This window comes from Humulus lupulus, chromosome 8 (assembly GCF_963169125.1).
Source record: "Humulus lupulus chromosome 8, drHumLupu1.1, whole genome shotgun sequence".
Lineage (NCBI taxonomy): Eukaryota > Viridiplantae > Streptophyta > Magnoliopsida > Rosales > Cannabaceae > Humulus > Humulus lupulus.
Window position 1 is genome coordinate 59,399,613 of NC_084800.1, and position 14,495 is coordinate 59,414,107.

The 14,495-nt window shown below is 37.0% G+C and overlaps 1 protein-coding gene across 3 annotated transcripts; it reads left to right on the forward strand.

Moving 5' to 3' along the window:
- Positions 1-966: 966 nt before the first annotated feature.
- On the forward strand, positions 967-5,401 carry LOC133793823 (uncharacterized). 3 transcript variants are annotated; one of them, XR_009874970.1, is made up of 4 exons: positions 967-1,244; positions 1,325-1,383; positions 5,024-5,119; positions 5,204-5,399. XR_009874970.1 is itself a non-coding variant. In XM_062231087.1 (3 exons), exon 3 carries the CDS (start codon positions 3,120-3,122, stop codon positions 3,828-3,830), a length of 711 nt encoding a protein of 236 aa, XP_062087071.1. In that variant the 5' UTR covers positions 967-1,244; positions 1,325-1,383; positions 3,105-3,119; the 3' UTR covers positions 3,831-3,865. The 3 variants fall into 3 exon arrangements, 1 of the variants encoding a protein (XP_062087071.1); XM_062231087.1 differs by lacking the exons at positions 5,024-5,119; positions 5,204-5,399 and adding an exon at positions 3,105-3,865; XR_009874971.1 differs by lacking the exons at positions 967-1,244; positions 1,325-1,383 and adding an exon at positions 4,201-4,921 and having other exon boundaries at positions 5,204-5,401.
- The last annotated feature ends 9,094 nt before the right edge of the window (positions 5,402-14,495 follow it).

Here is a 14,495-nt window from a genome sequence, read left to right on the forward strand (position 1 = left end):
TGTGTGCTGTTTTCCAATCAGCATCTAATATAATAGTAGAAAATGTCTTTATTGATTGACTATATATTGATTATGTTAATTTGGTGTAATTTTCAAACAAATATCTCATCTTCCTAATTATGCTTGACGGGAAAGTTTTGTATATATATCAAATTGATTTGATCAGTGAGATGATCATTAATTCACACCCTTAAAAATACTAATGAAAAGTTGAATAATTAATAAAAAAATTGTCATATTTCCTATCAAGTATTTGCAATGACGTTGTCCTAATAAACATATATAGTACTCAAATATCATCGAAAAGAACATGTATAATTATTAGTGAAATGATTAATAAGTAAACCTTGTTAATGTATCCTTGTTGAGTATACGTATATATTACAGTTATATATCTATATCGTATATACAACTTTAAATACTTTAAAGTCGAGTTCTAAATAATTAGCTCTTTATTATTAGGAATACAACTCTTGAATTAATAATAATGGACGCACGTACGTAAAAATACCATATTATTCCTACAACCGACTACGTAGTACGTAACATATCCATCTGCATGTGTCCACCAACTCAAAGAAAATATTATTTCAAATAAAATAAATAAATAAGAAACAATATACACAAAAAAAAAAAAAAAAAATCATCGTTCACTAAATAAACACTGTTTATTATCAAGAATAATTTGCGCTGTATATATTTATATCTTTGATCTTTCTATATATTACATCTATCCTAATAAATGTTTATACTTTTTTTACATCTATTCTAATAGTTCAAATAGAACTATAAACTCAATTTTAGTCAAAATTTTGTAAACTAAAATTATAAATAATTTACCAAATTTATAATTCAAAACAAAAATAAAATTATTCTGCCTAACAATTGCGTTGTTGTATTCAATTTTTTCTTCATTAACACTACAAAAAAAAGGTTCAATACCGAGAACATTATACCGAAAACATGTCCTCGGTATAGACATTTCATATGCGCGGGACATTTTCGCGGTTCTGAATAGGTTTAGTTGCTATACCGAGGACCTATACCGAGAACATGTTCTCGGTATAGGGTTTATAAATATCACACTCAGCCGCGAAGCCCCTTCTCCTTCCTCTCTGGTTTCTCTGGGTTTTCTCCGAAACCTCCGCCTCCCTCCGCCGATTATAGTCGTTTTCCTCCATAAAAGCTCGGTTTTAAGCCCCAAAATTGCCAAGGGTGAAGGAATTTCTGTGTATTTGTTGAAGGTATGGTTTATTTATTCATTTTATATATATATATATATTTATGAAATTGTATAATGATATTTTCTAATTTTTGTTTGAAGGTTGGGTATTCGGTTTTTGTTGGACTATAGGGATTGCTAGCAAGATATTGAAGGCATTGGTAAGTTTTTTTTAATTTTTTTGTATTTTTTTAATTTTTTTTTCAATTTTTGAATAATTTATGTTTTTTTATATAAATAATATAATATTAATTTTAATAAAAATCTGAAATAATTATATTAGATAGAATGTATTTATTTTTAGGTTTTCAAAATAAGTATTAGTAAAAATGATATTAGGAATTAGAAAATTGTTAAATGATTAATTAGTATTTTTTTTAAATAAATTCTATGTTGTGTTTGGTGAATTTTATGTGTATTAAACATATTAGTAAACATATTAAATATTTGAGTGTTAATTTGAAAATTTTGGTGGTAATGTTAGTATGTTGTTGTTGTCAATTTTAATTTTTTTGCTTATGTTAGTAGTAAAAATTCAGATTTTATGAATATTGATGATTAATTTGTTGTTGTTATTTTTTAGTAGAATTTTAATATTTTGGTTAGAAAATTGAATAATTAATAAAATTTAGACTAATAATTATAAATTATATAGTCATTTAAAATGAATTTGTAATGCTCTCTGCATGATCTGGGTCTGGATATTTTTTATGTGTTATTTGCAGGATTTTAAATTTTGGGATAGATGAAAATATAGTCGTTATGCTGCCGAATTTTTTATAGAATTGTAAAATTTAGAGATATTGTGAATATTAGTAGAAGTACTCAATAAAATTTCTAATTTAATAAATAGTGAATTGATAAGTAAAATCATTTATTTTAAAATTAAGATTAAAAACATTAACATTAACATTATGCAACTAAATTTTAATAAAAATTAACATTAATTAAATAATTTAAGTAATAATTAAATCCTAAAGTAGTTAAATAAATTTTAAACAAATCTTAGAATTTTTTTTTAAATTAATCAAACTATTCAATAAAGCATAAGTAAAATATGTAATTTAATAAATACTAAATTAATATGTAAAAAAATAATATGTGTTAGTTCTGATTAAATAAAATTAACAAATATATTATTAGAAAACCATTATTAAAATTAAAATTAAAATTAAAATTAAAATTAAAATTAAAATTAAAATTAAAAAAATTAAATTTAATATTTGTTAGTTTTAATCATTATTAAAATTAAAATTAAAAAAATATGTTTTTAATATTATTTGTTAGTTGTTTTTAATTTTTCTGTATTTTTTTTAATATTTTTTTTCAATTTTTGAATAATTTATGTTTTTTATATAAATAATATATTTTAAAATTAAGAATAAAAAAAATTAACATTAACATTATGCAACTAAATTTTAATAAAAATAAAAATTAATCCTAAAGTAGTTAAATAAATTTTAAACAAATTTTAGAAATTTTGTTTAAATTAATCAAACTATTCAATAAAGCATAAGTAAAATATGTAATTTAATAAATACTAAATTAATATGTCAAATTTAAATAAGTTTAATAATATTTACACTGAAATATATTATAGTTAGATATCATAAAACAACATAATTAACTTCAAAAAGCATAAGACATTAAAAAAACATATTTAATTATATTTGCTTTTTTCTTTGGTAATAAGAAATTATTACCAAAGATATAATAGTGTTATTATCACATAGTGATAATATTATATTTTTTTAGTGTTCATCACAAGAAGCCTTAGACCCGTTTAGAGAGGGTGAGTCATTGAAGACTCTTACATTTGCCTCTCTCTGAATTAGGACACACACAAATTGATTGTAAGTTTGATGATTAGTGTTCCGTGCAGTGCTACATTCATACAATGTCGATCGACAAGAGTTGGATTAATTTGACAGATCGATTATCCGATGAGTATGAGGCTGGTGTGATGGATTTTCTCCAGAGAGCCCGGCAGTGCGTTGACTCAAGGGGATTGGTGAAATGTCCGTGTAGGAGGTGTGTCAACGTTGAATTTCAGACGATTGATGTATTAGAAAATCATCTTTTTGTAAATGGTTTTCTACGGAAATATACCAATTGGCATTGGCATGGAGAGGATGAAATAATACCAATGAGAGCTCGGATAGATCAAAATGATGAAGATGAGATGATGGATGTTCTCACTGATCTTATGCAAAATGACAATGACGAACAAGCGGAGAATGAGCGCGGTCAAGAGATACCTACAACTGACTACAGGAGTGGGCAACATTATAACGATTTGTTTGCTGAGATCGAGGCTCCATTATTCCCCGGGTGTCAAAATTACACTTCATTGAATTTCCTAGTGAAGTTAATGCATTTCAAAGTGTTGGGAAAAATTCCCAACAAAATATTTGATGGAATGCTGGAGTTGTTACATGATGCATTTCCAGCCCCAAATAAGCTTCCAAAATCGCACTATGCAGCGAAAAGGTTGTTGCGGAAACTTGGATTGGGCTACGAGTCAATCCATGTCTGCAAGCATGATTGCGCACTGTTTTGGAAAGAACATGCTGGAAAAAGCAAATGTCCTGTTTGTGGAGAGGATTGATGGGTGGACAAGAACACCAAGGGAAAGAAAGTGCCTCATAAAGTGATGCGTTATTTTCCTTTAACCCCTAGGTTAATGCGAAAATATGCATCGAGGCACATTGCTCAACATATGAGATGGCATCACGAGCAACGTATAAAAGAAGATGGTGTATTGCGTCATCCTGCTGATGGGAAAGCTTGGAAGGACTTTGACCGAAATAATCCAACATTTGCAATGGAACCCAGGAATTTGCGGCTTGGATTGGCTGCAGATGGATTCAATCCCTTTGGTAATATGAGTCTGTCTTATAGTATGTGGCCAGTAGTGTTGACGACATATAACTTGCCACCATGGTTGTGCATGAGAGAAACTCTTTAGCAAACGGTTCTTCAACTCGTGTTGCGTCGTACCCTGGGTGTGTTGTAAATGGAGTAAGATTTTTGTGTTATGACAGGGACAAGAATCGCAAAACTCAAAATAGTGGAGTCTCTGTAGCGGGTGTCGAAAATAGTACTTATTACGGCCAGTTGGAAGAAGTTTTAGTGATGTCTTATCTTTCTGGTTGTTCTGTTGTATTATTTAAGTGCAAATGGTTTGACACTAATCGGTCTTCAGGATTAAAGTTTGAGCAAAACATAACGAGTATCAAAACCAGTTCGGAGGCCTTCAAAGATGATAAATTTATCTTAGCAACTCAGGCTAACCAAGTTTTCTACATTGAAGACCTTAAAAATAAATCTCATTGGAAAGTCGTCCAAGAAGTGCATCACAGAAATGTGTGGGACATCCCACTAGTTGAAGAACAAGCGGAGGATGTAGAAGTAGATGTTATGCACGACACTAGTTCCTCTAATTTCCAATTATTCGTTGATCTTGGACCGTTGCCACAAATCAGCTTTGAACGTACGGGGGCTCCATTACAATTTGTTGAGATAGATAATGTTGCAATTGAGGAGGAGAGGGAGGAGGAAATGGAAGAAGAAGAGGAGGAGGAGGAAGAGGAAGTGGAGGAGGAGGAGGAGGAGGTTGAATATGAAGATGATGAAGAGGAAGATGAACACATAGAAACCGATGATGATAGTGAAGATTATTATAGTGATAATTAAGTGGTAATTTTATAATATGTTGAAGTAATTATTTTTAACAATAAATAATTTTATATTGTCATTTTTAACTGATAAATGTAATTTTAATATCGATTAATTTGACAGATATGGCTGATGTTATTGCTCAATCTCACGGGGGTGATGGTGGAGGATGCGATCCTCCACGTGGACCGGCAGATATCCCAGCTGATTGTGAACGAGGTAATATTTTACACATTGATATACTCCTTAAAATTTAACAATTAATCCATATTAATTTTAAAATATTGAATTTGCATACAATAGCGCCTCCAAGTAAACGTGGACGCCATAAGGGATTGAACACGCGGGAAAAGAGGGAACAGTTGGGGCGTCCTCTCCCTCTCGAGTGGGATGTGCGGGGGAGAACATATAAAGAGATCGGAGAGTACAGCTCAAATTTCTCAAGAGAGCTCGGATTACTTGTTCGACAGTACACAGATCCGGACTGTCCTCAATGGTCAAAAGTACCAAATGCCTCGAAAGAAAGAATACCTGCACATTTGGAAGTAAGTAGTTTATGTATTTTTATGTTAATTCTCATTTTATGTTATATATGATATTTACTAATAAATGTTTGTAAATTAGGATGATTTGTTTGATATTGGGCGTACTAGATATGGAGAAGGGCATATGCCTGGGATCTTGAGAGGCATTGATACTTCGTGTGCTAAAAAGTATTCTGACTGGAAGTACGATATTAAAGAGCACTTAACGATTAATGGGCCACAAAATCGTTATGGTGGTTGCACGGATACGCAGTGGCAAAAAGCAATTGATTTTTTCCGTCGCCCAGAAATTACGGTATTAATTTCTTGCTAAACTTAACTATCTTAATTAAATATATTACTAACGATAACTTTTTGCAGAAACGTTCTGTGGTCAACAAGGAAAATAGAAAGAAATTGAAAGAGCTTAGCTATGGAGGTTCTCAGTCAATCCCAGCCTTACGCTATAAAAATGTTAGTTAATTAATTATTTTTTAGTTTATTTTTCTTATTTACGTTTAATTATTAATTTTATAAAAATATATGTACGTGACAGCGCAATTTAGAGACTAGGCAACTTGAGTCCATCCCGGATAGCTGGATGGATACTCACCATAAATCAGGCACAGGGTGGGTGACAGAGACAGCAAAAAATACTTGGGTACGTTAAGTTTTTTTAAACATTTTTCAAATTTTTAATTGTTTCAAAATTTTAATTACATTATACATTGTATCACAGGAGGAATTGCGTGCATACCGCGACACACAGCAGACATAGGCAACTGATACTGAGAGTTCCACACCAGTTTCGAGTGCGCCTGAAGATGAAGACATATCTTTGGTACAAAATGTCTTCGGAAAACGACGGGGCCACCAGAAAGGATATGGACGTATCCTTAACATAAGGGACCGAACTCCATTTGATTTTCGTCCTTCACAAACTAGAGATGAAGAGTTGTCTGAGATGAGAGAGCGTCTTCGACAGTTAGAGGAGCATGTCCGGACTCATTGTATCACCCCGGGATCTCAATCTGCCCCACCACCACCACCCGATGATCCTGATGTTGGAGCACCGACTCAGTAGGACTTATGTATGAATTTTATTACAATTGACTATTACATTATCATGTTTAAGACAAGTCTTTATTTTAATTCAACGAATACACTCTTATGTTTTTTTTTTATATCTTTAATATAAGTGTTTTAATTTTATTCTATTTTCTTATATTTAATTCAAAATAAATAAATAAATAAGGGAATAACAAATATAAAAAAAAATTGGGGACAAGTCTGTACCGAGGACATTGTCCTCGGTATATACCACCAAGATGTCGGTATATACCAGTACGATGAGAAATTGAGGTTTGTTGTACCGAGGACATTTGTCACTTTCTACCGAGGACATTATCCTCGGTAAAACGTATACCGAGAACATTTTGAATGTCGTCGGTAGACGTTTTGTTTTACCGACGCGGCTGTACCGACAACTTTATACCGACGACATTGTCTCGGTATAAGATATACCGAGGACATTTCGGCTTATACCGAGGACATTTGTTCTCGGTATAGGCCCTGATTTTTGTAGTGTAAAACTGTGTTTTGGGGTTTATATATTTGAACTATTTTACTAAATACATGATCCAAAAATTAATTTATCGAAACAAATATTCCAAATAGATAATAGAACAAAACACAAATGCCAAAGAAAATATAAACCCTATATATGAATAATTAATTTAGTCGGTGTCACAATTTTTCTCAACTCACCTATTTTATAAAGAAATTTCTCGTAAAAAATTTTATCTACACTAAATTTATTTATTAAAGTACAGCATCTCAACAAAAATTAAAATAAAACATAGAATTATGATAAATTAATATACTATTATGATTTTTAGCTAAATATAACTTTCAACCATTTATTACAAATATTACTCATGCTGTATCTTAAAATAACAAATATAATAAAATTAATATCCCAAGTTTGAATTTGATTAACAAATTTTTCGTTATAATATATAAAATCTACTTCTGTAGTTATAAGTAATTAAGTAACTTTTAATTTATTTAGGGGTTGAAAAATTAAATTAAATTAAATTAAAATTAACCTAAATGAAATGAAATTAAAATAAGATAAAAATCTAAATCTAAATCTAATATTAAATTTAATACTAGAAAAATAAAATCCCAAAATCTTTAAAACTAAACTAAAAGTAAAAATAAAATCCCAAAATCTTTAAAACTAAACTAAAAATAAAAATAAAATTCCAAAATCTTTCTAACACTAAGTCAAACCCTCCATCCCAGTCCTCCAAGCTGCAAACCCATGCTTCGCGTCCATTCTTTGTTTCAATGTTGCATCTCATTGATTTTGTTGTCGCTAGCTCAGAAGGAAGAGAGATTAAGAGTGAGAAAAAGGAAAATATGAAGAGTGAGAGCGAATAAGAAAAATTGATAGAGGCGGAGAGGTAGAGAGAGTAAGATGGAAAAGGTAAAGATAGCGATTGGGTGAAGAAATGAGGAGATGAGAAAAAATGAGGGAGAATAGGTTAGAGAGAGCTAAAGATAGCGGAGAGCATATATTATATTGTTTCTTATAATATAATGTTAGATTAAATAATATGACAAAATGAGTTTGTCACACTTTATAACATAAAATTGAGAGTTACAAATAAGTGACGCATATATGTCTGTCCAAATTTGTAACATGCTTTTGGGAGTTACATATCTTACAAAATCAGTAATCATTTGTAACTTTCAAAAGATCACTCAATAATGTGTAACGCCCTACTGCCTTAGAGTCATTACTAAATGAGTTTAAAATGTGCAATTAACTTGCTAATCGAGGTTTAAGGACAAAAGTGTAATTTAACCATAATCAGAGTCGTAAACTTGAAAATAAACATTTCATTGAAAATTATAAAGTGTTTATCATTTGGGATCCAAAAAATATTGTTTAGAAATATTTACAATTCAAAAATATATCCAGAGTCGGCTAAACGACAAAATTGAAGTTTAGTTCAATCATCTCCCAAAAGTATCCCCGGCCGTGGCAGCTAGGCAGACCAGACATGTACGTGTCGCTCACCATACTCAAGGTTGGTCGACTTTTCCCTTGCCTTTACCTGCACCATAGAGTACCTGTGAGCTGAAGCCCAGCAAGAAAACCCTCACAAGCAGATAATATATGCATATCAAACACTTAACATATAAACAAGCCATCATCAGGCTATACACATATGGCCATGCCGTCCCAGACGCTTTACCAGGCCCTGGGTTCACGGTCCACACCGTGAGGATATCCCAGGTATCCTCTAGGGTCTCGCCCTGGCAACTCGCACTCCGCGTGCTAAACGTTGCTCTCGGCCCCTTGCCGTTCTCGACCTTCGCTGTTCCCGGCCATCGTCGTTCATTCATTTATATGTACACATAATACAACTAAACAGATACTTAAACACATATGAGTTCAATCAATGGGCCACGCCCTACAACACAGTCATATAGGGCCAAGCCCTGCAACTCAATAATATAGGGGTCGAGCCCTGCAACTCAAGCTCTATGGGAACAATATTTTTCTTACCTGTGTCCTGAACTTTCCAGGCACCGATGTCCCGAGCACAGTCCCCTAGTCCGAGCCTCGCTGAAACCCTAGTCCCAATGCACCAACGATATCCATCCATCAAGTTCTAAGCCATTAAATAACTTTGGGTCATAATTATAGTCTCCGGGACCTTGGATTTTATCAATCCGGGTGTTAAAATCCATCCCGAGCCCTAACAGTTAGGTTCCCAAGTCAAATCCCACTAGACACTCTGCATCTTGAACTAGGGCTGTGACCTAACCCCTTAAGGGTCGCGACTTGCCTCAAAAAAGAGGCTAAACGCCTCCCTGGAAACATACACGGGCCGCGACATGCTTGGTCAAGCGCCGCGGCGCGCCCCATGGTCAGTGGCCTCCCCAGGCCTTGCATGCACACGGGCCGCGACATTCCCCTCCTAGGGCCACGACCCTCACCTCTAAACCCAGAAAACCTCCATTTTTCCTTGCATTTCCTTCGAGCCAATCCTTCTAAAATCATCCCAACTCAATACCCAAACCCAAAATTAAGCTTGAGCCTCCCTACCATATCATCTAAGCTCCACAACAAATCCAACACAGTCTTACAAACTCAACCCACAACAAAACTTAACTCATGATTCTAGTTCTCATGCAACTTACAACTCTAGCTATAATTCAACTGAAACTCAAGGGATTTTAGAGTTAGACTCCTTACCTCAGCTGATGAATTCAAGCTTTCACTAGCTCCTCAACCTCCAAAGCTCACCTCTTCCAAGGTCCAAGCCTCAAGCTCCCAAAATCCCAGCTCCAATTCCTTAGTTTTTTTACTAGTTTCCTCCAAGATGTCACTAAGCCTCCAAGTGTAGAGGCGAAACCGAGTGAGGAAGAGAGAATGGGTCGGTTTAGAGAGTTCAAAATGATTCTATGTTTTTTTATTTTATTTAACTTAAGTCTATAAGATTACCTCAAGGCTCAGGGTACCAAAAACGTCCCCGAGGGAAAAATGGTAAATTTCCCCAATATTCCTCCCTAGGCATACTAACCTCAAATATATCTCCAAATACTTATTTCCATAACCCGATAACCCCATGAGATGTCTAATACCCAAAATACCCCTTGACTCGTCCCGAGTTGAATTTTCGACCCCGTTGTGACTTTCTAGCTAATCGCTCCCTAGGACTGTCTCGGATCGTGCAACACAAATATATCACAATTATCACATTTATGCTCTCCGCGAGCTAAAATTACAACCATGCCCCTAATAACCAAACGGGGCCCACACATATATATAATTCACCTAAACATGCATCTCTAATCACATATTCACTTATTGCCCTCCAGGCATGCTAATCAAGGCCCTAAGCCTTATTAGCAATTGGGTCATTACAACTATCCCCTCCTTGAACAACTCGGGATATTGCTCCCGCATCTCAGATTCAAGTTCCCACGTCGCCTCCTCGACCTTGATGTTCCTCCACAGCACTTTCACTAAAGCGATGGTCTTGCTCCGCAAGACTTTGTCCTTTCGATCGAGAATATGAATCGGCTTCTCCTCATAAGACAAATCCTAATCCAGCTCCAAATTCTCATAACTTAGAACATGTGTCGAATTAGACACATACTTTCAGAGCATGGACACGTGAAACACACCATGAACTCCTGACAAGGCTGGAGGCATCGCCAATCTATAAGCTACCTCTCCAACCCGCTCTAGAATCTCGAAGGGGCCAACAAATCTAGGGCTCAACTTGCCCCGAACACCGAATCGTTTCACTCCCCTTAAAGGTGAAACCCTAAGGAACACATGGTCACCAACCTGAAATTCCACGTTCCTGCGTTTCAGATCTGAGTAACTCTTCTAGCGACTCTGGGAGGTGAGCATTCAAGCTCTAATCTTATCAATCGCCTCATTGGTCTTCTGAACCATCTCAGGACCTAAGTACCTCCTCTCACCGGTCTCATCCCAATGGATAGGTGATCTGCACTTCCTCCCATAAAGCATATCATACGGAGCCACTCTGATAGTCGCCTGATAACTGTTGTTATATGAGAACTCAATCAAAGGAAGATACTTACTCCAAGATCCCCCAAAATCTAGCACACAGGCTCCAACATGTCCTCCAATATCTGAATCGTTCTCTCAGTCTAACCATCTGTCTGAGGATGATAAGCGGTACTAAACCGTAACTGTGTGCCCATAGCCTTCTGCAGACTTTCCCAGAACTTGGAGGTGAAGATGGGGCCCCTGTCGGATACTATCGACCTTGGAGCCCCATGCAGTCGAAGAATTTCCTTCACATATAAGTCAGCATACTGCTCCACAGTATAAGTCATCCTAAATGGTTAAAAGTGGGCGGACTTGGTGTACCTATCCACTATCACCCACACCGAGTCATGCAGTCCCACGGTCTTCGGCAAACCAACCACGTAGTCCATGGCAATATCTTCCCACTTCCACTCTGGAATCCCTAGAGGCTGCAGCAACCCTGCTGGCCTTTGATGTTCAGCCTTGACCTGCTGAAAAGTTAAGCACTTGGCCACATAATCAACCACATCCCTTTTCATGCCCGACTACCAATACAAAGCTCTCAGATCCTGGTACATCTTTGTCGTACCCGGATGTAAGGAATAGGAAGTGGTATGCAGTTCATCTAAGATCTCCCGTCGGATATCTGAATCCATCGGAACATAGATCTGATCCTTATACTTTAGTAACCCTATCTCCGAGATAGAGAAGTCCTTAGCCGCTCCGACTAAGACATTCTCCCTGTGACCTCTCAACTGGGAATCCTTCCCATGCGCCTCCTTGATTCTCTTAAGGAGCGTAGACTAAAGAGTGATGTTGGCTAACCGACCAACCACCAACTATATTCCCGCTCTGGTCATCTCCTCCACTAACTTATTGGATATCTGCCTCGAACTGTACAACTGTCTTGGGCCCTTCCGACTCAATGCATCAGCCACTACATTAGCCTTCCCAGGATGGTATAGGATATCACAATCATAATCCTCAACCAACTCTAGCCATCGCCTCTGGCGCATATTCAGATCCTTCTGAGTAAAGAAGTACTTCAAACTCTTATGGTCGGTGTATATATCGCACTTCTCACCATATAGATAATGTCTCAAAATCTTAAGTGTGAATACCACCGCTGCCAATTCTAGATCATGCGTGAGATATCTCTGCTCATACTACTTTAACTGCCTCGATGCATAGGCTATCACCTTCCCAGCTTGCATTAGCACACACCCTAAACCCTGTCTAGAAGCATCACAATAAACCACGAACTTCTCGTTGTCTGTCGGTAAACTCAATACTGGCGCGGTGATTAGTCGCCACTTCAACTCTCTGAAACGGTTCTCACATCTATCTATCCAAACATACTTTGTCTTCTTCTTTGTCAATTATGTCAATAGTGTAGCTATCCTGGAGAACCCCTCAACAAACCGCCGATAATACCCCGCCAATCCCAGAAAACTCCTCACCTCAGGAACACTGCTCGGTCTAGGCTAGTCCCTCATTGCCTCAATCTTATTTGGGTCAACTAGAATCCCCTCCTTACTGACAATATGGCCCAGAAATGTAGCTTGCGGTAACCAGAACTCGCACTTGTTGAACTTAGAATATAACCTATTCTCCCTTAACCGCTGCAATACCAGACGTAGATGCTGCTCATGTTCTGTCTCTGACTGAGAGTACACCAAAATGTCATTGATGAACACAGTCACAAACTTATCTAAACAGTACTTGAAAACCCTATTCATCATGTCCATAAAAGCTTCTGGGGCATTTGTTAATCCAAAGGACATAACCATGAATTCATAGTGTCCATACCTCGTGCGGAAAATGGTCCTTGGTATGTCCTCTTCTTTGATCCTTAACTGATGGTAACCTGATCAGAGATCAATCTTGGAAAAAAATGTCCTTCCCTGTAGCTGGTCAAACAAATCATCAATCCTCGGCAGTGGATAATTATTATTAATGGTCAACTTGTTCAGCTTCCTGTAGTTAATACACATCCTAAGAGATCCATCATTCTTCTTGACAAACAACACTGGAGCACCCCATGGTGAGAAGATTTGATGAACCCCAAATCCAGTAACTCCTGCAACTGAATCTTTAACTCCTTCAACTCAGCCGGAGCCATTCTATAAGGTGTCCTAGATACTGGCTCCGCCCCTGGTACCAACTCTATAACAAAATCAATCTCCCGCTGCGGTGGCAGCCTTGGCAGATCTGTTGGAAATAAATTTGGGAACTTGCATACCAATCTGGTCTCCCCCGGTCCAACCGGCACAAATTTAGAGGTCTCCACAACATTCGCTAGGAATCCTATGCAACCCTCCTGCATCAGGTCTCTAGCCTTCAGTGCTGAAATTATAGGTACTCGTGGTCCACTAGCTGTTCCCACAAATACAAAGGGTACCTCCCCTTCCGGTTCAAAGTTCACCATCATGCACTTGCAGTCAATCGTCGCCCCATACTTTGATAGCCAATCCATCCCTAGAATCACATCAAAGTCATCCATCGTAAGTTCAATCAGATCAGCAAACAATTCCTTACCATCTACCTCTACTGGTAAAGCTCTAATCCACCTCCTAGAGACTACCTGTTCCCCAGTTGGCAACAAAGTCTGAAAACCCCTAGCATACAAAACACTAGGTCTACACAGCTGATCTATCACTCAAACAGACACAAACGAATGAGTGGCTCCTGAATCAAACAATGCAGTATAAGAAGAACCAGCACTAGAAATCTGACCTGTCACAACTGAAGGGCTAGCCTTCACCTCAGTCTAAGTTAAAGTAAACACCCTGGCAGGAGCGAGACTGTCGCCCTGCTTTGGCTCCTCCTTCTTGGTTTATGGGCAGTTCTTCTTCAGATGATTCGCACTCCCACAAACAAAGCAGGCCCTAATCCTGCACTCACCCTGATTTCGTCGTCTGTACCGAGAACACACTGGAAAACTCCTCCAGTTGTCACCTCCGCCCTGACAGCCACTAGAACCCCTCTGTGCCCTCCTATCTGAAGTGGGAGGAACAAATGAATCTGGGGCCTTCCTCTTCTACTCACTGGAGCCGCTACCCCGACTGGATCCAATAAAAGGAGGGACCGTCCTCCTGGCATCGCGCCTAACATCTCTCTCTCTCCAGATCTGGTCCTTGGCCCCCTCAGCTGTAAGAGCCTTGTCTACAACCTGAGCTTAAGTTGTAGTCTCTGGATCCAAGGTGATCTTCACATCATGGGCGATCGTAACATTCAATCCCCGTTCAAATCTGTCTCTTCTTGCCACATCTGTTGGCACTAAATCTGGTGCAAACTTCGCCAATCAATCAAATTTCAAAGAATGCTTTGTCACGGTCAACCGGTTATGAGTCAGGTTGATGAACTCATCAACCTTCGCAGCTCAGACTGCAACACTGTAGTACTTCTCGTTGAAAATATTCCTGAACTCTTCCCAGGTCATAACTGTCACATTTCTCCTCTAAACTACTACTTCCCACCAGATGCG